Source organism: Phyllostomus discolor, chromosome 12 (genome assembly GCF_004126475.2).
Source record: "Phyllostomus discolor isolate MPI-MPIP mPhyDis1 chromosome 12, mPhyDis1.pri.v3, whole genome shotgun sequence".
Classification (NCBI taxonomy): Eukaryota; Metazoa; Chordata; class Mammalia; order Chiroptera; family Phyllostomidae; genus Phyllostomus; species Phyllostomus discolor.
The window spans coordinates 29273936-29298018 of record NC_040914.2 but is presented as its reverse complement, the minus strand read 5'-3'; the positions used below and the strand labels follow the sequence as shown (position 1 = coordinate 29298018).

The 24083-nt window shown below is 40.9% G+C and overlaps 3 protein-coding genes across 4 annotated transcripts in view; 1 reads left to right on the top strand and 2 right to left on the bottom strand.

Moving 5' to 3' along the window:
* Positions 1–24083, bottom strand: part of LOC114510901 (zinc finger protein 211-like) — a 251805-nt gene that overhangs the window by 36531 nt on the left and 191191 nt on the right. The gene's annotated exons all lie outside the window — the stretch shown is intronic.
* LOC114511189 (zinc finger protein 345-like) lies at positions 321–13947 on the bottom strand. Its single transcript, XM_028529873.2, has 3 exons — positions 13522–13947; positions 13056–13182; positions 321–3597 (listed from the first exon to the last, which is right to left on the bottom strand). Exons 1-3 carry the CDS (start codon positions 13654–13656, stop codon positions 1538–1540), a joined length of 2322 nt encoding a protein of 773 aa, XP_028385674.1. The 5' UTR covers positions 13657–13947; the 3' UTR covers positions 321–1537.
* LOC114510806 (NADH dehydrogenase [ubiquinone] 1 beta subcomplex subunit 8, mitochondrial-like) lies at positions 20879–21550 on the top strand. The gene has a single exon (XM_036013497.1). It carries the CDS (start codon positions 21004–21006, stop codon positions 21406–21408), a length of 405 nt encoding a protein of 134 aa, XP_035869390.1. The 5' UTR covers positions 20879–21003; the 3' UTR covers positions 21409–21550.

Genomic DNA, 24083 nt, shown 5'->3' with positions numbered 1-24083 from the left:
TGTCCTATTTGTTAAAGGAGAAGAGCCCAAAACCATGAAAGAATAGGTACGAATCATTACAGAAATGCAACTAAAACAAGAGTGCATACAAACTCAGACAAAACTTAAATTAACACAAATTGAACAAATCAATATTTTGCTAGGGTGGGGAAATGCAACCCTCATACACTATGAGTAAAAAGGCATAGAGGGCTCTAGTCAGTGTGGTGCAATTGGTTAGAGCATTATCCAAAGGTGAAAAATTTGCAGGTTTGCCTCCTGGTCAGGGCACATAAGTAGGTTAGGAATGTGAACCCTGATTGGAGCATGTAACCAATCAATTTTTCTCTCCCTCCCTTCCTGTCTCTCTAAAAGCAGTGAAATACAATGTCCTTGAGTGAAGATAAAAAAAATGGTCCCAAAAGAGTCCATAAAGACACAGATTAACAATACTTTGTTAGGTCCTGCAAAACATAAACATTAAACTTATGACACAGGCCCACACTGAGGACACTGGTAAAACATTAAAGTTAGATGTTTCCTCAGCAAGTTTACTTCAGTGTCATTATACTGAAAAAAAATAAATAAATAAAACATTTCCTAACATCTATTCATTTACAGTGAGAAATCTCCAAGGTCAAAAAGGTATAGATTTGTTGGTAAAGATTTCCTATATTCACTTCACACTCAAAGCCTTTAACCAATGTGAAGTATGTTTAAGATGGTGATGACTATGAGATAAGAGATTTCCCACATTTTATGTCTTCATAAGGCCTATCTCCAGTGTGAACTCCCTGATAATAGGGGAATGGATAGAAGAAGCATTTCCCATATCCACTGTACTCAGAACACCTTTTACCAGAGTGAAATCTGTGAATGGAGCTTAGTGCTACAATAAAAAAAAAATTCCTGATTCCCAGCCAGGGTACATTCCTGAGTTGCAGGCCATAACCCCCAGCAACCACACATTGATGCTTCTCTCTCTATCTCCCTCCCTTCCCTCTCTAAAAAACAAATAAATAAAATATATTTTTAAAAAATTCCTCATATTGCCTGCATACATAAATCCATTTTCCTGTGTCACGTCTCAGAAGATAACAGAAGAAATGGCTAGAAAATAAAAGATTTCCCAAATTTCCTTAACTAGTAAGAATTTAGTCATTGAGACCCAAGGACAATGACAGCCAATGGCTACTGGTAAAAGATTTTCCACATTCAATGTGGGCATAATGCCATCCTCTGGGTGAACACTCTGATGATAATAAAGGTTACAGATAAATAAAAATTTCACATTCCCTGCAGCCATAAGGTCATTTTACTAAGTGAACACTCTGATGACTAGGTAAATATTACAGATGTTTTCTGAATTCACTGCACTCATGGGCTTTTCTTTTGTGTGAACCCACTGATGCTAACAAAGGTGGCAGCTACACATAAAGGATTTCCCACACTCACTGCACTAATAAGGCCTTTCTCCAGTATAAACTATACGATGTTTACATAGGTCATAGCTACTGGTAAAAGATTTCCCACATTCACCACACTAAAAAGGCCTTGCTTAAGTATGAACTCTGTGATGTTTATGGAGGGCAGAACTATTAGTAAAAGATTTCCCACATTCAAAACATTCATAAGGCCTTTCTCCAGTATGAACTTTCCGATGATTATGCAGGCCAGACCCACTGACATAGGATTTCCCACATTCGCCACACTCATAAGGCCTTTCTCCAGTGTGAACTCTAAGATGTATACGGAGGGCACAACTCTTCGTAAAAGATTTCCCACATTCACTGCACTCATAAGGCCTTTCTCCTTTGTGTACTCTCTGATGATAACAGAGGGTCGAACTTCTGGTAAAAGATTTCCCACATTCACCACACTCATAAGGTCTTTCTCCAGTATGAATTGTGTGGTGTTTATGAAGGGCAGAGCTTGTGGTAAACGATTTCCCACATTCAGTGCATTGATAAGGCCTTTCTCCAGTGTGAACTGTATAATGGCTACGGAGGTTAGAACTCCAGGTAAAAGATTTCCCACATACACGGCACTGATAAGGCCTTTCTCCAGTGTGAACCCTGTGATGTATACGGAGGGCAGAGCTTTTGGTAAAAGATTTCCCACATTCACTGCACTCATAGGGTCTTTCTCCAGTGTGAACCCTGTGATGTTTACTGAGGTCATAGCTACTGGTAAAAGATTTCCCACATTCACCACAGTCATAATGTCTTTCTCTAGTGTGAACTATCTGATGTTTACGGAGGGCAAAGCTACTGGTAAAAGATTTCCCACATTCTTTGCACTCATAAGGCCTTTCTCCAGTGTGAACTCTCTGATGTTTACGGAGATCTGAGCTCCAGGTAAAAGATTTCCCACATACACTGCACTCATAAGGCCTTTCTCCAGTGTGAACTCTCTGATGATAAAGTAGGTGAGAGCTAATGGTAAAACATTTCCCACAGGTACCACACTCATACGGCCTTTCTCCAGTGTGAACCCTCTGGTGTTTATGGAGGGCAGAGCCATTGGTAAAAGATTTCCCACATTCACCACACTGAAAAGGTCTTTCTCCAGTGTGAACTCTCTGATGATAAAGGAGGTGAGAGCTAATGGTAAAACATTTCCCACAGGTACCACACTCATAAGGCCTTTCTCCAGTGTGAAATCTCTGGTGTTTATGGAGGACAGAGCCATTGGTAAAAGATTTCCCACATTCACTACACTGAAAAGGACTTTCTCCAGTGTGAAGTCTGTAATGATTATGGAAGTCAGAGCTACGGGTAAAACATTTCCCACATGCACTACACTCATAAGGCCTTTCTCCAATGTGAACTCTCTGGTGTTTATGGAGGGTGGAGCTACTGGAGGAAGATTTCTCACATTCATTGCACTCATAAGGTCTTTCTCCAGTGTGATCTCTGTGATGCTTATGAATGGCAGAGCCACTGGTCAAAGATTTACTACATTCACTGCACTCATATGGCTTTTCCCCATTGTGAACTTTTTGATGATAACAAAGACCTGAGATTCCTAGAAAACATTTTTCACATTCATCACATGCATAATATTGTCTTCCAATTTGGACAGCCTGGTCTGGAAGAGGAGTGTGTTTGCAGCCAATGGACTTCTTATATTCTTTTCTTGTGTGATAAATTTTTCTCCTTTGAAAATCCTCCTCAGATGTTGACATTTCATTTCCTCTTTCCCTGCTGTTAGTAGCCTGTTGTTGGATATTTCCTGAGTTCATAAAAACGTTCTGTTCAAGCTCCTGGAAGGTAAAAGTCTTTTCAGACACATTGAAATTGCAGCCCTTCACAAGTGAGGCCTTGTCCATACCTTCTACAAAAGACTTCTGTCTCAAGTGCTGCTCCTGGTGCTGGTGATGCTTTGCAATGAAACAAAATTGTTTTGCACATGCTCCACACCTCAGCAGTTTCTGTCTCTGTTGAGTTCCCTGCTGGTCAACCAAGAGAAAAATTTTTCTCAAGACACACCCACAACTGTCACAGGGGTGGCTCTTCTTGGAAGACAAAGCTGCCTTGGGATCTTTTGCCTGGGCCACTCTAACAGAAAGGTTCTGGTCAGTGGGAGCCTCCACATCTGCCACTCCACAACAGCAACCTGAACAAAAACAAACACTGCTGAATTTTGATGTTGACTTAGTAGGAAAAGAATATTCCCAACACAAATGTCCATTTTGCAAAGCTAGGCATGATCTATGGGCTAATTTTCAAGACAAAGACTTAAACTCTGTGAAAATGGCTGTTATTATTGGTTGTCCCAAAAGGTCAGAAAATAATGGAGACCTCACCAAAAAAGATACAACCATTGCAAGAAAAACAAAGAAGAGAGCAGGGCTTACTAGCTGTTCCTCCACAAATAGCTTCCTGAAGGGCTTTTTCTTCTGGTGATGAGGGTCTGTGTAGAAGAAGTTGAATGTGCCCAAAACACATAAAAATTGATTGCATCACAGCACATGACTTCAGGTCAGTGTAAGAATATGTGAACCCTAACTTCTGTGCCTTACTTGGTTGGAGCATTGTCCCATAAATTACAAGTCTGTAGGTTTGATTCCTGGTCAGGACACATACCTAGGCTTCGGGGTCAATCCGCATCACCAGTCACTGTGCATGCAAGAGGCAACCAACTGATGTTTCTCTCTCACATCTCTCTTTATACATCTGTCCTTCCTCTTTCTAAAACCAATAAACATATCCATGGGTGATGATTAAAAAAATGATACTCAAAAACAGAAGAATATATGCACACTATGAGGCTCTGCAGGCATGAATCAAGTTTGAAGGGTAGTAACGAGAGATGTGTGAGCGAAATGGTTGAGGTGAAGGGTTTAGAAAAACGGAGATTATTCATAGGCTGTGGATCCTAGGAGAAATGATAACTATTAGAACTGAGTAGTAGGAAAAGTATCAACAATAAGGGCAAGAAGATTAAGCTGTGATAGATTAAGTAGATTAAGAATGATAACAATATACTGTTAAATAAATGGGTTCCTAGTTATAACTTTAATAAAGCCCTGGCATCAAGTCCTCACCAATTTCCATTTACCATGTTGGCACCCCTTCTGAGCCCACACAGCCATGCATGCAGTCATGCCCCTCCTGTGATGTACAAATGACTCTTCCCCTTAACTCTCAGTCGAGCCATTCATGGGATTCAGAACAAGAAATCTTAAGAGAGAAACTAAAGAGATGAATGGTAAGCAACTATAATAGAACAAGACAGCACAAAACAGACTCAGCAAAAGATCTTTGTAAGTAACATCAGCAAAATAGCAGAACAGGAGACAGAAGGATATCTCCACATTCCATAAACAAGTACACAGCTATCCATGAACAAAACAGTCCTGGAGAAGGCGAGTAAGAGCTCATAAAGGTAAACAGCAAAGCAGAAACGCCAAAAATGGAGAACTACTCAGAAATATTGAATAAAAAGACTGGCTGAGCAAAGTTATGTGCAGATGATGAAGCACAGAAGACAAGAGTCGAAGTTACCTCTGTCAGCCACCATGCTTGTGGTAGCATTGACCCTAGTGAAATGTATGGAGAAAAACCCTAAGAAACTTTGTTATTTGGAATACAGAAGTCCCTGGAACATTGAAAGAAAAATGTTAGAAAAGGAAAAAAATAGGTAGAAAGTTTGTAAAAATACATTCTGAAGACTGACTTCCCAAATCTGAGAATACATGAGAATAATCAAGTTTGCTATTTCTCACAGGTCCTTGTGCAATTTAATGGATGTAAGCCTCACCAAGAACACTGTACTAAAAATGTCAAATATGCAAAGAAAATTCTGAAAGCACAAAATGCATAGAAACATTTCCTACAGAAAGAACACACCCATAATGCTAAAAATAAATATGCCCAAGAAAAAGTTAAAGACTAGAAGACAAACAAATGATACATTGAAAACACTAAATGAAATTAAATCTGCAAACCAACAGTATTTACTGAGGAAAATCGTTCTTCAGAAATAAGAAAGACATTCCCAGACAAACAAAAGCTGAGTAACTTCATTGTCACTCAACTTGACTCATTAGAAATGCCAAAGGAAGTTCTTCAAGGTGAAATGAAAGAATACTTAACAGAAACATGAATACATAAAAAATGTATAAAACTCACTGCTAATGCTGATAATGGAATCAAATTCACAATATTTCAACACTGCATTGGTAGAATGCACATTACTAAACAATATTGTAACATAAAAAATTAAAACTAGTACAAACAACAAAGCTAACATTTTGTACACTAATATATACAATATAAAAAAATGTAAATGGTGACATCAAATATATTTAAACAGGTGGTGTGGTGAAGAGTCAAACAGTAGAAATTTTGTATGCAATTGAAGTTGCCATCAGGAAAAAATAGTATTGAGTGAATTAGTTGTGTTATGTCTTTTGGAAACTACAAGCAAATACCTATGTAACAAGAACAACAACAACAACAAACCAGAAAGAAGTTTAAGCATACCACTGTAAAAAATGATGAAATCACAAAGGAAAACAGTGATATAGAAAGATAAACACTCTATCCTAAGAACACTAAAACACCAATACAAAAGAACCTTTGCACCCCGATGTTCATAGCAGCACAATTTACAATAGCTAGGTGCTGGAAGCAACCTAGATGCCCATCAGTAAATGAATGGATCAAAAAACTATGGTACATTTACACAATGGAATTCTATGCAGCAGAAAGAAAGAAGGAGCTCATACCCTTTGCAACAGCATGGATGGAGCTGGAAAGCATTATGCTAAGTGAAACAAGCCAGGCAGTGAAAGACAAATACCACATGATATCACCTTTAACAGGAATCTAAACAACAAAACAAAACAAAACAAAAAACTAGCAAAATATAACCAAAGACACTGAAATAGGGGATAGTCTGACAGTGGCCAGAGGGGAGAGAAGAGGGAATTTCAGGGGGGAATGGGTAGGGATTACAGGAACAAATTTGGAGGACACATGGACAAAAACTAGGGGTGGGGGGTAATGCGGGGAAGGGGGGAGGGTTGGGTGGAGGGGCTGGAACGGGAGTAGGGGGGAGAAAACTGTACTTGAACAATGATTGAAATAAAAAAAAAAAAGAAAGAAAAAAAAGAAAGAAAGATAAACAAACAAACTACAAAAGAGCCAGAATCCAACAAGAAAGTGGCAGTAGTAGGCTGTACAACAAATTCTCCAAGGAAAGCACAGAGTGACTGAAGAGATTAAAAACAAACAAAGAAAACATAAGACACAATATATGCTGCCTATAAGAGATAACCTAAATATTTATGGATACAAATAGCCTGAAAACAAAAACAGGGAAACATATTCCTTGGACATAAAACCAAAAGACAGAAGGAGTAACTAAAATTCTATCTGGCAAAGATGACCTCAAATATTGTCACAAATAATAAAGGTCATCAAAGAATAGTAAAGGAGTCAATTCACCAAGAGGACAACAATGTTAAGTATTAAGCATCCTACAGCATACGTTAATCATATTAAGCAAATCATATCAGAACTGAAAGCATAGAAAACAAGCCCAGTATTAGTTCAGCAGTAGTAGTGAATTTCAATATTCCCCTTTCAACAAAAACTAGCTCACCCATCTAAAAGCACTAAGGAATCACTGAAGCTTGATGATACTTTAGAACAAACAGAACTCATACATTTATACAGGACATTCCACCAAAATGCACCAAGCAGAAGATGCATTTTTGTCAAGAGCACATGAAACATTCTCCAGGTAGATCTTACATTAGATCCAAAAACAAGCCCCAAACTTTCAGAATATGTCACTTCAAATGTCCTATCTGATCACAGTGATAGAACAGAAGAAATCAATTTTAGTGTTAAGAAAGATGAGTATTCGCCCTGGCTGGCATAGCTCAGTGGATTGAGTGCGGGCTGGGAACCAAAGTGTCCCAGGTTTGATTCCCAGCCAGGGTACATTCCAAGGTTGTAGGCCATAACCCCCAGCAACCACACATTGATGTTTCTCTCTCTCTCTCTCTCTCTCTCTCTCTCTCTCTCTCTCTCTCTCTCCCCCCCCCTTCCCTCTCTAAAATAAATAAATAAAATAAAATATTTAAATTAAAAAAAAGAAAGATGAGTATTCACAAATAAGATGAAATTAAACACAACACCCCTGAACAACCACAGACTCAAAGAAAAAATGACAGATCACTCAAAACACATCTACAGGCAAAAGGAAATAAAAACACAACAACCAAAGCTTACATACATGGAGCACAAAATGCAATGCTAACAGCACATCTTATACTGATAAATGCCCACCTCAAGACGAAAGATCTCAAATACACAACCTAACCCTGCACCTCAGGAACCTAGAAACACATGAAGATACTAAGCCCAAAGTTAGTAAAGAAGAAAAACAATAAATATTAGGAAAGCCGTACGCAAAGTAAAGGTAAGAAAAACAAAAACAAAAGAATATCATAATTAAGAGCTGTTTTTTGAAACATACACAAAATTGCCAAACCTTCAGCTACACTAAACAAAAGAAACAAGAATCAAATGTATTTAAAAAGAAACAAGGCTTTCAGCCAAGATGGAGGCAACGGTAAGTATGCTTCACCTCCTCACATAACAAAAAGAAGCATAAAAACAAATTAAAAAAAAATAGAACTGCAAGAAAATCAAACTGTATGGCAACTGTACAACCAAGGAGTTAAAGAAACAACATTCATCCAGACTAGTAGGAGGGGTAGAGACTTGCTACCGTAATGGAGAGGATGCACTGAAAGGCAGCAGCTGGTGGGTCAGGTGGGTGAGGCAGCAGTTGGCAGACCAGGCAGTCCCACATTCACAAGCAGATAAACCAGGAGGAATAACTGGGGAGCCAGACACACTGGGCAACCCAGGGTTCCAGCGCTAGGAAAGAAAATTTCAAACCCTCTGGCTGTAAAAAGCCACAGGGTGGTTGCAGTGGTAGGAGAAACTGTCAGTCTTACAGGAGAGTCCATTGGAAGGACACATACAGTCCCAGAATGTACATAACCCCACCCACCGGGAAATCAGCACCTAAAAGGCACAACTCACTTGTGGGAAGCAGTGGAATTGACTGAAAGTGGGGTGAGAGTGAGCAAGCGGTGCTGTTCCCACTCTGAACTCTCCCACACATACAGCCCCACAACACAGTCAAGTGGGTTGCTCCACTTGACAAATACCTAAGGCTCTGCCCCTTACAAAATAACAGGTGCACAGACAAAGAAATAAGGCCCAAATGAAAGAATAGATCACAATTGCAGAAAAAGAACTAAATTAGGAGGAGATACACAACCTATAGATGCAGAGTTCAACACACTAATAATCAGGATGCTCAGAAAAATAATTCAGTATGGACACAAAATAAAGATTGAAGGCTATACAAAGTGAAATAAAGGAAAATATACAGGGAATGAACAGTGAAGGGAAGGAAACCAGGACTCAAATCAACAGGTTGGAACAGGAGGAAGAAATAAACATTCAACTGGAACAGAACAAAGAAACAGGAATTCAAAAAAATGAGGAGAGGCTTAGGAACCTCTGGGACAACTTGAAAGTTCCAACATCCCAATCACAGGGGTGCTAGAAGGAGAAGAGGAAGTGCAACAAACTGAACAATATCTTGAAGAATTAATGAAGAAAAACTTCCCCAATCAGGTGAAGGAAATAGACATGCCAGTCCAGGAAACTCAGAGAGTCCCAGAGAAGTTGGATCCAAGGAGGAACACATCAAGACACATCATAATTAATTTAATGATTAATTAAACATAAAGAGAGAACTTAAAAGCAGCAAGAGAAAAGTAGGAAGTTACCTACAAAAGAATTCCCATAAGACTATCAGCTAACCTTACAAAAGAAACCTTAGAGGCAAGACGGGGCCGGAAAGAAGGATTCAAAGTCATGAAAAGCAAAAACCTACATCCAAGTTTACTCTACCCAGCAAAGCTATCATTTAGAATGGAAGGCCAGATAAAATGCTTCCCAGGTAAGGTCAACTTAAAGGAGTTCATCACCAGGCCCTTGCTATATGAAACGTTAAAGGGATTTAACTAAGAAAAAGAAGAAGATTAAAACTATGAACAGTAAAATGACAACAAACTTACAACTATCAACAACAGAACCTAAAAAAAACCCAAAACTAAGCATACAACTAGAACAGGAACAGAATCACAGAAATGTACATCACAAGCAAGGAGATTAGTGGGAAGGGGGAGAATGGAGGAAATGGTCAAGGGATAAAAAATATCACTGGCAGGTCCAAACTAGACAGGAAAAGGTTAAGTACAGTATAGGAAATGGAGAAGCCAAAGAACTTAAATGTACAACCCACGGACAAGAACTAAGAGAGGGGAATATTGGAGGGAAAGAGGGTACAGGCCAAGGGGGAGAAAAAAAATGGAAAAACTGTAATAGCGTAATCAATAAAATGTACTTACAAAATAAAGAAATGAGCCCTGGCTTGTGGCTCAGCCTACTGAGTGCTAGCCTGCAAACCAGAGGGCAGAAGGTTTGATACCTGGTCAGGGCACATGCCTGAGTTGCAGGCCAGGGCCAGGTTGCCAGTTGGGGGCATGTGATAGGCAACCACACATTGGTATTTCTCTCCTTCTGTGTCTCCCTGCATTACCCTCTCTAATAATAAATAAATAAAATCTTTACAAAAAAAGAAAAGAAATCAATGATGAGACCTTACACCTGACACTACAAAGGACAAAGCAACATAAAAGATATTTGCAGGTGACAAAACCCAACATACAGAACATTGTCCACATTCTACTATAAACATCTGAAATTATAAATAGATACAATAAAAATATAGGATACAGAACAGACACTCCAATATCAGTTCCATATTTATAGTCTAACAATAAAAGCTTTGCAGAGAAATTAAGAAAGTAGTCAAATTCACAACAGCATCTGAACCAATAAAAGACTCAGGAATAAATTCTACAAAGGAGGTGAAAGGCCTGTACATTGCACCCTCTAAAACAGTGATGAGCCCTGTTTGATGTAGCTCAGTGGACTGAGTGCCAGCCTGAGAACCAAAGAGTCAATGGTTTGATTCCCAGGCAGGGCACATTCCTTGGTTGCTGGTGGGGTCCCTGGCATGAGGCGCAGGAGAGGAAACCACACACTGATGTTTCTCTCCCTTTGTTTTTCCCTACCTTCCCCTCTTTCTAAAAATAAATAAATAACATTTTTCAAAAAAGACATTGATGAAAGAAGTTAAAGAAAACATAAATAAATGGAAAGACATCCTGTGTTCATGGATTTCAAAACTTAATATTGTAAAATGCCTACAGTACCCAAAGCAATCTACAGATTAAATGCAATCCCCATCAGAATTCCAACAGCATTTCACACAAAAACTTTAAAAAAAATTGTGAAATGCAGGAAGCCTGAAAAGACCTCAAAGAACAAAAGCAATCTGGACACCACTGATAAAAATTAGCACCAAAACAATAAAAAAATTAAATGTCAGCCCTAAAATTCTAAAACTACTTCAAGACAAAATGCAGAATAAACTTTGGAGATTTGTATTGGAAATAATTTCCCTGATATGACACCAACTACCAGGCAAAAAGCAAAAATAAACAATCCTAACTACAAAAAAACAAATAATCTTCTGCACAGCAGAACAGTTAACAAAATGAAAAAGACAGCTACAGGATGGGAACAAATACTTAGAAACCACATAAAGGTATCCCTTGGAGATATTGTGGCTTCATTTCAGAGCACCACCACAAAGCAAGTATTTCCACATAGGAAAAAAGTCACACAAATTTTTTTATTTCCCAGTGAATAAAGAAGTTATGTTTACATTACAGTGCAGTCTATTAACACAATCACTTTGACAAAAAAAAAAAAAAACCTACATAACTTAATTAAAAATAGTTCCTTACTGAAAATTGCTAACAAGTATCTCAGGCTGCTATTAAAATGGCAGCAGTACATTTGTTCAGTGAAGCGTTTCCTAAAATATTGAATTTGTAAAAAACACAGTATCTGCAAAGTACAATAAAGCAAAGTGCAAAAACACATGCACCTGAATCAGATGAGAAATTTATCAAATATACAAGGTGTTCAAAAGACTCATTAGCCTACCCTGGCCTGTAGCTGAGCTGCTTAGGGCAAACGTTCTGATACTCAAAGGTTCAGAGGCCCATCCTCAGTCAGAACACACAAGAATCAATCACAAATAAGTACAACAACAAATCAATGTTTCTCTGTCTCTTCAAAAAGCAATGAGTACAAATTAAAACAGGAAAACTAATTAGCCCCAAAACATGGTGAAAAACACGACTAATACTGTAGACATCGTTGCAAAATGTACAAATGACCAACAGGAATACAAAAAAAAAAAAAAAAAACCCAAAAACGCATTTCCTCATTAATCAAGATGGAATCTGGTTCCCTGCAAGACCACTAACCACAAATGCCTCCCTATAAGGGTTCAGTACAGGAGGTATTGGGGCTACAGGGAGAAGAGTGCTCAGAGCCTTCCTGTCTGGTTTCAGGGACTATAGCCTCTTTAAGGGACAAAAGGGTCCTAAGGCTAGGACTGAGCGAAAAGGCCTTGGGGCCATGAGCCACTAAGGAGACAGAACCTATCCTCCTGATAGGATCAAAGTCCTGCCTCCCTCACTTCACCCTGCTTGCCTGGAAAGATGGCTGGTTAGTCAATGACAGTCTCCCTAGAGGGTAATATCCCTCTAGGGAGGGCCAACCTAAGCCAGGTGCCATCAGGGAAGGACTTAGGGGACTATAGAGAAGAGGCAGAAAGGCCCTCACCCATCAGCTATGTCATAGCCTGAGTCCTCATTCTATTTGTAAGAAGTCTCCTAATCTCTTGGCTGCTTTACTCCTGCCTCACTCGCCCTGAAAATAATTCCAGAGGCCGCTTTGGCCTTCAGAAGGAACAGAGGGCTTCCGAGGGGCAATCAGGCCTGACAAAGATTGTACATTGTTTCCTTTCAGGCTTGCACTGCCCTTTTGATCTGAATCAGACTTGAACTGTAAGGATAAAGAGTGAAACTCCCTACCTGATGATACAGGCCTCAGTGACCTTCTGGGGTCAGCACATCTCACAGACAGCAACCAGAGACAATCCCTGTATTTCTTAAATTATTATCTGTAGATGATGTCAGTTTTTCCTGACTGTAGCTTTTCAACATTGATTGATGAGCTTTACTATGATGAGCACATACTGTGTATCTCTGTGTGAGCTAAACTCAATAAAAGCCCATTGAGACAGAGGCTCGAGACCTTTCTCCTCTGAGACACTGGTCAGCTCTATCTCTACAAGAAGATCTTGTCTTGGAAGCCTCATTTCATCGTAGTGGGCAGTGAGGACTTCGGGGGACGAGCACTCCCACAGAACAGGGCATGGCAAAAAAAAAAAAAAAAAAAAAGCCTGACAAGTCCACGATCTGCCTAGAAAACTATGAAGCAAGCAGTACCCACAGTCCTCACAGGTGAGGACTGAGCGCACCCTAGGGAGCAGAGGGCACGGGGAAATGCAAAACCTACTCAGTCACAGGGAGAGAGTGAGGGTCTTACCCAGCGAGGATATAAGACCAAAATTCTCCAGCATCACATGGAGGTACAGGCGTCTCTCAGCCGCGTCAAGGAGGCTCCACTCTGTCCTGGAGAAATACACGGCCACATCCTCAAAGCTCACCCTAACCTGTCAGAATTGATACAAATGAATCCGGGACAGTCTGTCTCACACCCCGAAATCCTACTCTATACAAAAATTCCCCACATTCAACCTGCCCCCCGTCCAGAGTGGACAACCCCTCTAAGTCCCAGTAAAGACGCGGTTCGGATTCACACTGTTGAATGCGGACACACCAAGGACCCCAGGTCACGGGTGCCCCCGGCGCACCCACCTCTGCACCTGTTCACAGGGCGGGCCCTCCCCGGGTGACCCTTCCATAACCCGCCAGACTCTCGCTGTCCCCGACGCCCCACAACCGGCTGCAGGGCACCATGGGGTAACGGAGAGAAACTAGGGGAGACTCACCTCAGCCAGGTGCCTCCACCCCGCCTCCGCCATCCGACTCTGTGGGCCGGGAGGGGCGCCCGCAGCGCGCAAGGCGGGTGTCCCTGGTAGAGAGAGCTCCTGTCTCCGCCCTGGCGCCTCGCTCCCGGGCAGCATCACCTGGCCTCACACATGCTGCGGTGACCACTACTTTCCCACCTTCTCCATTGGATTTTGAGATCCCAGACCCTGACTTAGTTATAACAGACACTGGGAGAAGAGGAAATGCCCGCCACTGCTAACCCGAGCCCCGTTCTACCTGAGAGTCCAAACGGAAATGTCTTTACTGAGTGTTCATTGGCTCCTTGTCCCAGGATTCCTCGTCTGCCTTCTGGGTAATGTAGTTCTTGCACTCCAAGACTGGGATGCTGTATTTCCCCCGACCCAGGAGTGGATTTACCGACCCCAAGAAGATTCTCTGAATATTAAATGCACTCTGTCGCCCTCCAGCGGACATCACTTCTTAGGCAAGGTAGTCTGTGGTGTGCCTCCAAGCCACCCCCCCTCCTCCACTTTTTTTAAGATGTTGGTTTTGGTCATCTTTCTTAAGGATCTGCACCACTTTCTGATCTTCACACATCCTGCCTCTTCTTGATTCAGGCCAGTTGGCATGTGGCTCCTTCAAACCAAACGTGGTTGGGGGAGGTTATGCCAGTCCCTAATGCTACCATCTTGCCTCAGTTGGACCCACTATGCAAAGTGAATGTTATAAAACATACACTAATACTGAAGCGCATTTGTGTCTGATGAAGCGACAAGTCTGAGCTCTGCCTGAGCAGCTGTGTGACTAGAGTCCACACTGATTTGACCAGGTGCCTCTGACTTAAAAATACACTTTTTGCAAACAATGGAGTTCTTGTTGAAGACATCAAAGACAAACAATGACAGGGATTCAGCCCAGAATATGCATGTAAAGTTCCAGACCAAAAACTAAATATGCCAATAAAGCTATTCACACTCATTTGTTGGTACCTTAATGCATAATGTAGTCTATGAAATGTGCAATAGCACTATGTAAACAATAACAATATATACCTTAATTTAATCACACTGGATTGTGCTGGTTATTGGGGCTCAGTGGATTGAGTGCTGGCCTGCGAACCACACAATTGCTGGTTTGATTCCCAGTCAGGGCACATGCCCTTCCCCGATGAAGGGCAGGGAATCACACAGGAGGCAACCACACATTGATGTTTCTTTCCCTATCTTTCTCCCTCCCTTCTCCTCTCTCTAAAAATGAGTAAAATCTTTAAAAAATATTTGATTGATTAAAAACACAAACTGTTATCTAGGCCTTCAAGTAGTTGCATGCAATTTTTTTTTGCAGATGGAGGGTCTTGCCTTCCTGTTGATGCCAATACATTATTACTGAAGCTCAATAAATCATATCATAATGAAGAGGATATGCCCACATGGACAACCTGGGAAATTTTACCAAGCAAGTAACATAGTTACCCCATCATACATATGACACACATCTCACAAGAAGGTAGGACACACCTTCGAAAATAAAAGAAGATGCGTAATATAAACATAAATGGAAGTCTGTTGGGAGCCATCCTGCCTGGTTTCAGGGACTGTAGCCTTTTGTCCCAAGACTAGAGCTGAGTGAAAAGGCCTTGGGGACATGAGCCACTAAGGACACAGAACATTTCCTCCTGGCAGGATCGCAGCCCCTGCCTCACTCACTTCCCACTCCTTGGCCAGGGCACATGACTGGTTAGCAAGAGGTGGATAAGACCCTCAAGGGAGGGGAGACCTAAGACAGGCACTGTGATGAAGGGCCATCAGGAAAGGACTTAGGGGTCTTCAGAGAATGGGCAGAAAGACCCTTACCCTTTGGCTTTGTCATAGCCTGAGTCCTCAGTCTTTCTGTAAGAGTCTCCTATCTCTTGGCTGCTTTGCTCTCCCAACCTACTCAGTTTGGGAACTATGCCAGAAGTAGCTGTGACCTTGTACTGGAAGAGACAACTCCGGGTTGTGAATTTGATCAGAGAAAGAATATACATTGTTTCCTTCCAGGCTTCCTCTGTCCTATAGCTATGAAACAGACACTTGAGCTAAACCCATCCCTGACCAGAGACAATCCCTGTGTTTCTCCAACTATGAACTGTAAATGATGTCAGTAGCATTCTGACCGTTGATTGATTAGCTTTTCTGTGCATACTATGTATGTCTCTGTGAGCTGGAAATGAAAATGCAGGGAAGAAGGCATTCAGGACCTTTCTCCTTTGATGGACTGGTCACCTTTCCTCCTTAAGCAAATCTGGTGTTGGGCATTTTTATTCACATCCGCCAAACCCTAGTGAGTTCTGCAGGTGGAGCCCCCCCACCTAGCAGAAGTCCATTTATTTGTAATTTAAATATCAATTAAGAAAAAGAATTTTTGAAAAACTGGGGAACCAAATTCTGACGAAGTGATTGGTGTTTCTGTTAGGGTGAAAATGGGATTGTAATTATAACAACAGAGAACTTGTGACATAATGATTAGTATGACATTTCAATGTGGTAATGTAACAAGAAATATGGGGGACCCCAAAACAGGAAAATCCCCACTAACATCGCTGGGAAGGGTAAGTGGAGCAGAGACATTGACAGTTACTTTGCACATCTAAAGAAGTTGGCAACTCATTTAGCTGTGCTTGCTGTACTCTAAGTCAGGGATATTGGTGTGACCCTAACCCAGGATGCAGCTGAAGGGGCTTGCTGTGTCTACTTGCAGGAAGCTCCTACCTCCCTGGGCCCTGTCTGCCTGGAAAAACAAATGGCAGACGAGAATAACAGGAGATATAGGGAAGGACAGATGTAACCCTTTGTGGAAGGAGTCAGAAATGGGGTGAAGGAGGAAGATTCATGCCAGGATTTAAACCCAAGTGTGGGGCAGCCATTGCACTCTTGACCATGCTGCTTGGGAAGGAGAAGCCTCTTGACCATGTAGCAGCTCAGCAGGGTCTTGGCCACACAGTTGGAAAGGGTGCAAAAGGACCCCTGCCAGCCTGCCATGAAGAAGTGCCACGTGGTTTTAGATTAAGAGCAGGAGCCTAGCTGAGCATGCACAACTGGAAGAAACTGGAATACAGACAGGAATCTGCCCAGCTAAGCTACAGACTTCTATTTCTCTTCCTGGGAGACAGTACCCCTAACTGACCTGCTTTAGCAAGAGGAGGCAGGATTGTGTGTTTGTGGGTGTTTTTTCCTTTGTTTGTTTCTAGAGAGTGGGACTGAAAGACAGGATTCTGCCATTATTCTAAACCTGTGTAACATTTAAATACATAGTTCCTTTCCTTTTCAGAAGACTCTGACTTTGGGAATCAAGGGTTTCTTTGGCTTTGGGCAATAGAATGCAGAGGAATAGAACCCAGAGTGGTTCTGTTACAATACAATTAGACACGTATTCAGGAATCATATTTAGATAAAAGAAAAAGTACATATTTATAATGAAAGTTGACCTATGTTTAGATGAGAATTCTTTTATATCTCATGAAGGGAGCTCTGTTGGTGAGAGGATCTATTGAACACACGAAGTTGTGGGTTCAATGTGGGCAGTCAGGCCATATGAAAGAATCAACCAATGAATGCATAAATCAGTGGGATAACGTATCAACATTTTTCTCCTACTCTGTCCTTTCCTCTCTCTAAAATACATAACACACTGATGTTTCTCTCCCTCTTTTTCTCCCTCCCTTCCACTCTCTCTAAAATTAAATAAAATCTTTTTAAAAATTTTAAGTATAGTAATTTTGTAAGAAGCTTCTTCCTACTTAAAATTTTAAATCACTTTTTTCTGGTTTCTCAGATTGCAGAAGTTGTCCAAGTCTGGGTCTCAAATCATCATTCACTATTCAGTCTGGCTGTGGTGGTTGCTGGTTATAGAAAATTGAAAGTTTATGACACCCTGGACCCCAGACAATTCCTCAGGCTGGGTGGGATCCCTTAGGCAATTTTCAGTGACTTTCGAATATGCAGTAACTAGGCATTCAGCAAAGGATATCTTAGTTCACGAAGGATGCAGGCTGGACGGCTGCCACATACCAGGATAGAAGGGACATGCATTAGTACCCTTCTCAGTTTTGCAGTGAAGTCAATATGCTTATGTCCACAAGGAGGATGAATATGTTCTGAGCTAGTTCTGACATAGCGTGTACAGAGAAGACAGCCTACCAGCAAATCAGACAATATTTTCGCAGCAAAAACTAAACCAGGACAAAGACTCAAAAACCAGAGAGCAGTTGAACCTGCACATACTGCCTAAAAGCACCAAGGAAATGCATGTGTTGGTAGGAAAAAATCCAGAAACATCTTGAGTGAGAAAAAATGGAACCCAACTTAACAGAAACTGTGAGACTCTGAAGTTTATTGAAATGGGGAGCTGAAAGAGAAATGGACTTACCTCCATTAATGAGGATGCTCTCCTTGGAAGTGTCTGAGCCACAAGATATCAAGTGATGTGCGACCCTAGAATATTATGATAAAACCTTTCACTGCATCTCCATGAAATGCCATAAGCTGACAAGCCACAGGGAAGCATCAGGACCATTTTCCACATACTCACCACCACAGACAACCCTGTTGTCTGAAAGCTGCTGAACATGTAGGGCAATGTGTTGGCCATCAACACAAATCAGCCACACTGATGAGCAGTACCCGCTCCCTTATTCCTGGGACATTATCATCCAGAGAGTTGGGACAAAGTTCATGTTTCATAAGAGGCACAATTCTGATGAGGAACTCCTGACAGTGAGTACATGGTGAAACATGTACTCACTGTCAGGAGTGAAACATGGTGTCATTGCTTTCCTTCAATTCTTCTAAATTTCTTAGCTCACAACTACTGTATCTGTCTGACCTCTCTATTTTTACTTACGTTCTCATGAATGAAAAGGACCAACACTTAGAAGAAAGAATTTCAGGGTAGCCATGTTTCCAGCAGAGCCGGAGGTCAAGTTAATTCTCCCACCTCTTAGGACTCAGTGACAAAGGTCACTATACCACATGTGGAGACTTACCTGTTCTCAGCACTAACAGGGCCTTTTTTCTTCTAAATATTAAATGATCATGTACAACTACATTAATCAGTATTAATACTTTTCTGTATTTTGCTCACTCTGTAACTTTTTGCAGAAATAATCTGCAGTCCCCATGAAGAAAAGGTCATTGCATTTATAGATAAAATGATCGTTTCCTTGCAAGGAAGAAAAACCCCAAAATCCAAAACTTTCATCTCATGTTCAGATGCCTACTTTCAAAACCTTCGTGAATCCCAACATTGCAGCAAATTTAAATTTGGTACACAACCATGATCTCCAAGTACATGTGATATTCATAAATGTTCATAATAGACAGTATTCCAGAAAATTCAGTAAGATATTTCATGTGCAAAAACAATTATTTTTGTAGTTTGGTAGTTATAAAACACATACTAACAGAGAGGCAGAAGGCTATATTCTGAGTATCTATGAGCCATGATGACACCTCATCCACTTGCTTTAGGTCTGCCTAGTACTTCCTCTTTCTCAAGGTTCCCTCTACAAAATGGAGTATTTTTGCTCAAATAACTGAGAACACAATGAACCTTTGGTGTTCAATTTAAATATTTTGCAAGAGAAAAGCAGTTACTTACCTACAGGGGAGTTCCCATAAGATTGTCAGCTAATTTCTGAAGAAAAACTTTTCAGGTTAGAAGGGACTGGCAAGAAATATTCATATTCATGAAAAGCAGGGACCTACAGCTAAGATTACTCTACTGAGCAAAGCTAACACTTAGAATTGAAGTGAAGATAAACATCTTCCCAGCCAAGAAAAAACCTACAGAAGTTCATCATCACGAAGTCATTATTATGTGAAATGTTAAAGGGCTATCACTCATGTGGTAATAATATTGATTGCTGTCAATTAATGTCTTGATTTAACTGTTTTCAACTTCAACTGGTCTACCCGACTGTGGAGCATCATCTAGTGAGAAATCTCTAGCAGGAAACATCACAAACCACTTCTGACATGTTTCAGTCAGTTGCAGCACCTTCTCCATATACTGCACAATTTTTTTGGTTCTAGTTGTATTTTTATCTTTCATGAAATAATAAAGCATAATATGCCAAAAATGTTGCCTGTTTTCTTCCACCTTCGACATTAAAATGGCTACACAAAAATTCACCAATTTATAAGTTATTTTAAATACATGCTGATATGACAACTGTCACAATACAATCTAACAAAATTCTTTTGAATGAGGTTAAAGACAACTAAGAACTACTAGAGCCATCTTATGGGAAAAAAATGAACTTTCTGGCCAACCCAATATTAGTTTTTGGTGTATACCTCAGTGATTAGAAATTATATAACTTACTAAGTGATCATTCTGATAAATCTTGTATCCATCTGACAAAATCCATAGTTAAAGTTAATCTCTTAGCCTGGGCCAGATAGCTCAGTAGGTTAGAGCACCATCCCACAAAAGGTGAAGGTTGTGGTTTCAATCTCTGATCAGTGCATCTGCAAGAATCAACCAAAGACTTCATAAATTAGTGCAACAACAAATTGCTGTTTCTCTCTCTCTCCCCCCACTCCTTCTTCTCCCTTTCTAAAATCAAAAAATAATATTCAGTTCTGGCTAGTGTGCCATCAGTGGATTGAGTTCTGGCCTGTGAACTGAGGGGTTGCCGGTTCGATTCCCAGTCAGGGCACATGCCTGGGTTCCCCAGTGCATATTGTAGTCTATTAAATATGCAACAGCACTGCACAAAAATATACATACCACAGTGTCAAAATACTTTATCAATTACAAAAGGCAAACCATTATCTGAGCCTTCATTAAGTTGCATACAATCTTTTTGCAGGTAGAGGGTCTTGCATTCCTGTTAACGAGAACACATTATCTCTCAAGCTCAATAAAGCACATCTCAATAAAGGGATGTGTGTGCACACATGGGAAAATTGGTGAAATTTTACTACATTAACAACCCAGTTATCAAGTCATATATATGACAAGTATGTCATAAGAATATAGGACACACTTTTAAAAATAAAAAATGTATAATATAAACATAGATGGGTATCTATTTACTTGTAATCTTAATGTCAATAAAGAAAATTGTTGAAAACACTGGCAGAAATAAATTCTAACAAAAGTTATTGGAATTTTGGTTAATGTGAAAATGGTATTGTAATTTATCATTCAAAAGAGAACTTGTGAGTCACAGACATAATTACTGATTCATCGGTGACATGGTAAGTATGACATTGTCAATGCAATAGGTTCAGGAACATATTGAGGAATTATATCTTGTGAGACACCAAGACACACTTGAAAAACCTGTCCATGAAAGGTTCTAAAATACACGAAACGAGACCAAGGTCAAGATTGCCTTGGCTAGGGCGGGGGTCCTGGAAGTCCAATGGCTGCAAAGGGCAGTCTGGAATGTGGTGCCACTGGGTGCATAGACAGCCTCCCACATTACCAAGGGCATGCTCCTGGATCCTTATCCCAAGACCCCAGAACAAAGAGCTGCTGCCACCAAGCAGTATAATATGCGTGTGGAAGACTATGAGCCGTACCCAGACGATGGCATGGGATATGGCAACTCCCCAAAGCTCCCTGACCGCTCACAGCATGAGAGGAATCCATGGTATGAATGGGACCACCCCGATCTGAGATTGAACTGGGGTGAACTGATTCACTGGAACCGAGATATGTATATCAGGAATCATGTGGACACATCCCCGACGCCTGTTTCTTGGGATGTCATGTGTAAGCATTTCTTCGGCTTCCTGACCTTCATGCTGTTCATGTTTTGGGTGGGGGAGACTTATCCCTCCTACCAGCCCGTGGTGCCAAAGCAGTATCCTTATAATAATCTGTACCTGAAATAAGGCGGCAATCCCACCAAAGAGCTGGAGCCAGTGTTTCACTATGAAATCTGAGGAGGCTTCCTGGACTTTGTGCCTTCTGACTGACTCCCTCATTCCTAGAGATTTAACCTTAATGAAATCCCTAATAAAACAGTGCTGTAGTTAAAAAAAAAAAAAAAAAAAAAAAAAAAAGGAGGAGGAGAAGAAAGAAAAGAAAAAATGAAAGGTTCTAAAATACAAACAGTGATACAATCAAGCAGATAAAGAAACTTCGATATAAAGGATGGGGATTATGTTAGAATCCAATAGGAAGAGTTTGAACTGAGTCTGTGAAGGGTTAAAGGGACTTTGAGAATTCTCCCTGCTTATGCCTGAGCTGTGACCTTCATTGGAAAAGCAAAATACAGTTCTGTCTCCCAGGGGAATTGGCCCTTTCCCCAGATTAGTACCTTTTGATCTTTAGCTGTTCCTTTGGGAGACTTGGTACTTCTCCCAGAGGGAACAGTTAGTCAAAAATCTCAGTAGGCCCTTGGCAAGTGGCCATGTTAGTCTAAAACATATTTATTCATAGCCCCCAAAATGAGACTTTGGAATCCCACCCAAGGAAAGGGTGCGTCACTTGGAACTGTTCCCAGACGAACCCTGACCACTGCTGCCTCTTGGGCTTCCCCAGTGTCTGTGTTCAGTGTAGGTGATTTCCCATCTGGTGATGTATGCTCTTGATTCTTGTTTTCCTTCTTGCTCTGGCTTAATAAAGTGTTCAACTATTCACCTTTGACCTGGGGTCTTTATTGTCTACGAATCCGAACCACCATGATCTCATATGTGCCCCTTAATGACACAGCCTGCAAATGAACTGACACCTCTTCTCTGCTTAGGGGACCATAGCTGTTCCCATGGTTATTCTCTTTAACATGATGGACACTTAATTTTTCTCATATAGATTGAATACTAAAATGTGTACTTGTATCTCTACAACAATGGGGAAGATCACCTTGACTTACAATTAATGATAGGTTACCATGAAAATGCAATGACATCAAAACAATGCTCTAAAGTCCAAGGTCACTCACAAGGGCTGTTCAGCACTGCTCCCTCTGTTAAAAATTGAAAATCAGTAAGACAAGGGCTTTAGAGATTCAGCTCTAATCCAGGACATTCTACTGACAGCAGTGAGGAGGGGAAAAGCTGAACAGGGTCTATCTTCAAAGTGTACATACAAGCCACCCAGTGACTTCAAATGGATTGTTAAGAAAATGTCATGGAAGCAGATTGCAAATATCACGAAGGATGCTCAGCACTCACCCTCTTCTCTGAAAAATCCCATGAGCTATATAACTCATCTAACTGGACTGTGGAGGCATAGATTCAACCTGATTTGGCCAATTGGCCATGTCAAGCAATCAGGACTCAGTATCTCCGTTGTGACCAGAGTGCACTAGGCATTGGATGAAAGTTTGTGTTCAGAAGGATCATGTTCCTACCCAAGGATCTCTGGTGCAGACATGGAGACACTGGAAAGGAGCATGTGGCTGCTGGAAATAGTCAGGGCTGCAGGGAATACAGGGTGAGCATCAGTGTCTCCTCCTGGACAGAATAAAGGATCAAGTGGGCACTGAGTTTCCTGTATGAAGAGGTGAACACTCCACCAGGGAGATAACAATACTATAGGTCTCCAGCATCACTTCTCAATATGTCCCAGGTATCACTTCCCACTGTCCTCAAAAGGCAGTAACCAAAATGCAGCCAAGGCTCAACATTGTTTTCCCTGGAGAGATCACTGGAAATCAGACAGGATTCCTATGAATGCTGTGAGGCAGGTGTTAACCCCACTAAGACATCAGAAAAATACAGATCATAATTGCAACAATGAAAACAGCAGCAAGAGGTGAGTTTTCCATTTCACTAAGTCTTTGCTGTCTCCCTGCCTTGCACTGAGGCCTTAATATGCCACAATAGAGGGCATCCCTAGTTCACCAATAGACTTAAGAGTTTGAATCCAGCATTTTGGATCTGACATTTGTCTGTTGTGACCTTAGAAAAACCCCTTTTTCTTCCTGATCCTTCATTTCCCCAGAAATACAGTAAATTAATAACCCACAGGATGCAGTTGAATTAAGAAGGAAATAAACAGCAAATTCTGTCATACAAGTACCTGGAAGTATGTACTGAATTTCATTAACTCTATTGATTCTCAAAAGGGCTGTGACTTGTGCCTTCATTAATTTCATGTAGCAAAGTGAGATTGGGGGGGTTTTATGATCACCCAGAGGTACCTCACTGGGGAATCCATATGGGAAGCCCTGAAGCCACATTGTCCCATGTGGGGTCTGTACAGATGCAGCTGATATGGGGGATCAGAGAAGCTCCATTTATTTTTCACAAGCACCCGGGGAAGGTCTGAGGTGTCTCCCACGGGAAATAACTGGTGGTATAGCTACTGCCTTTGAAATGAGCACCATGGTCAGGATAAAAGCTCCTGTTCATCCCATTTTACACAGAAGGAAACTGAGGCCCATTAAGTGTACTATGTTCCTTTAATCATAAAAATGTTCCATAATGTTAAGATTGAACCCAATTTCCATGGTGAAAGGTATGGGAAGTCTAAATACTGACTTCTTCTCTTTGGCCTCCAGGAGGGCTTGAGGTTCAACAAATATCCATTCATCTTCTTACTACCTGGTGCAACTTCAAAC

What these genes read in the sequence shown, in the direction of transcription:
- LOC114511189 (XM_028529873.2), bottom strand. Translation starts at nt 13,656, where the DNA reads ATGCTGCCCGGGAGCGAGGCGCCAGGGCGGAGACAGGAGCTCTCTCTA. An exon ending in GGTGGAGGCACCTGGCTGAG is followed by an intron (nt 13,183 to 13,521) that starts GTGAGTCTCCCC and finishes CAATTCTGACAG; the next exon opens with GTTAGGGTGAGCTTTGAGGA. An exon ending in TGGTCTTATATCCTCGCTGG is followed by an intron (nt 3,598 to 13,055) that starts GTAAGACCCTCA and finishes GTTTTTGTTCAG; the next exon opens with GTTGCTGTTGTGGAGTGGCA.
- LOC114510806 (XM_036013497.1), top strand. Translation starts at nt 21,004, where the DNA reads ATGCTCCTGGATCCTTATCCCAAGACCCCAGAACAAAGAGCTGCTGCC.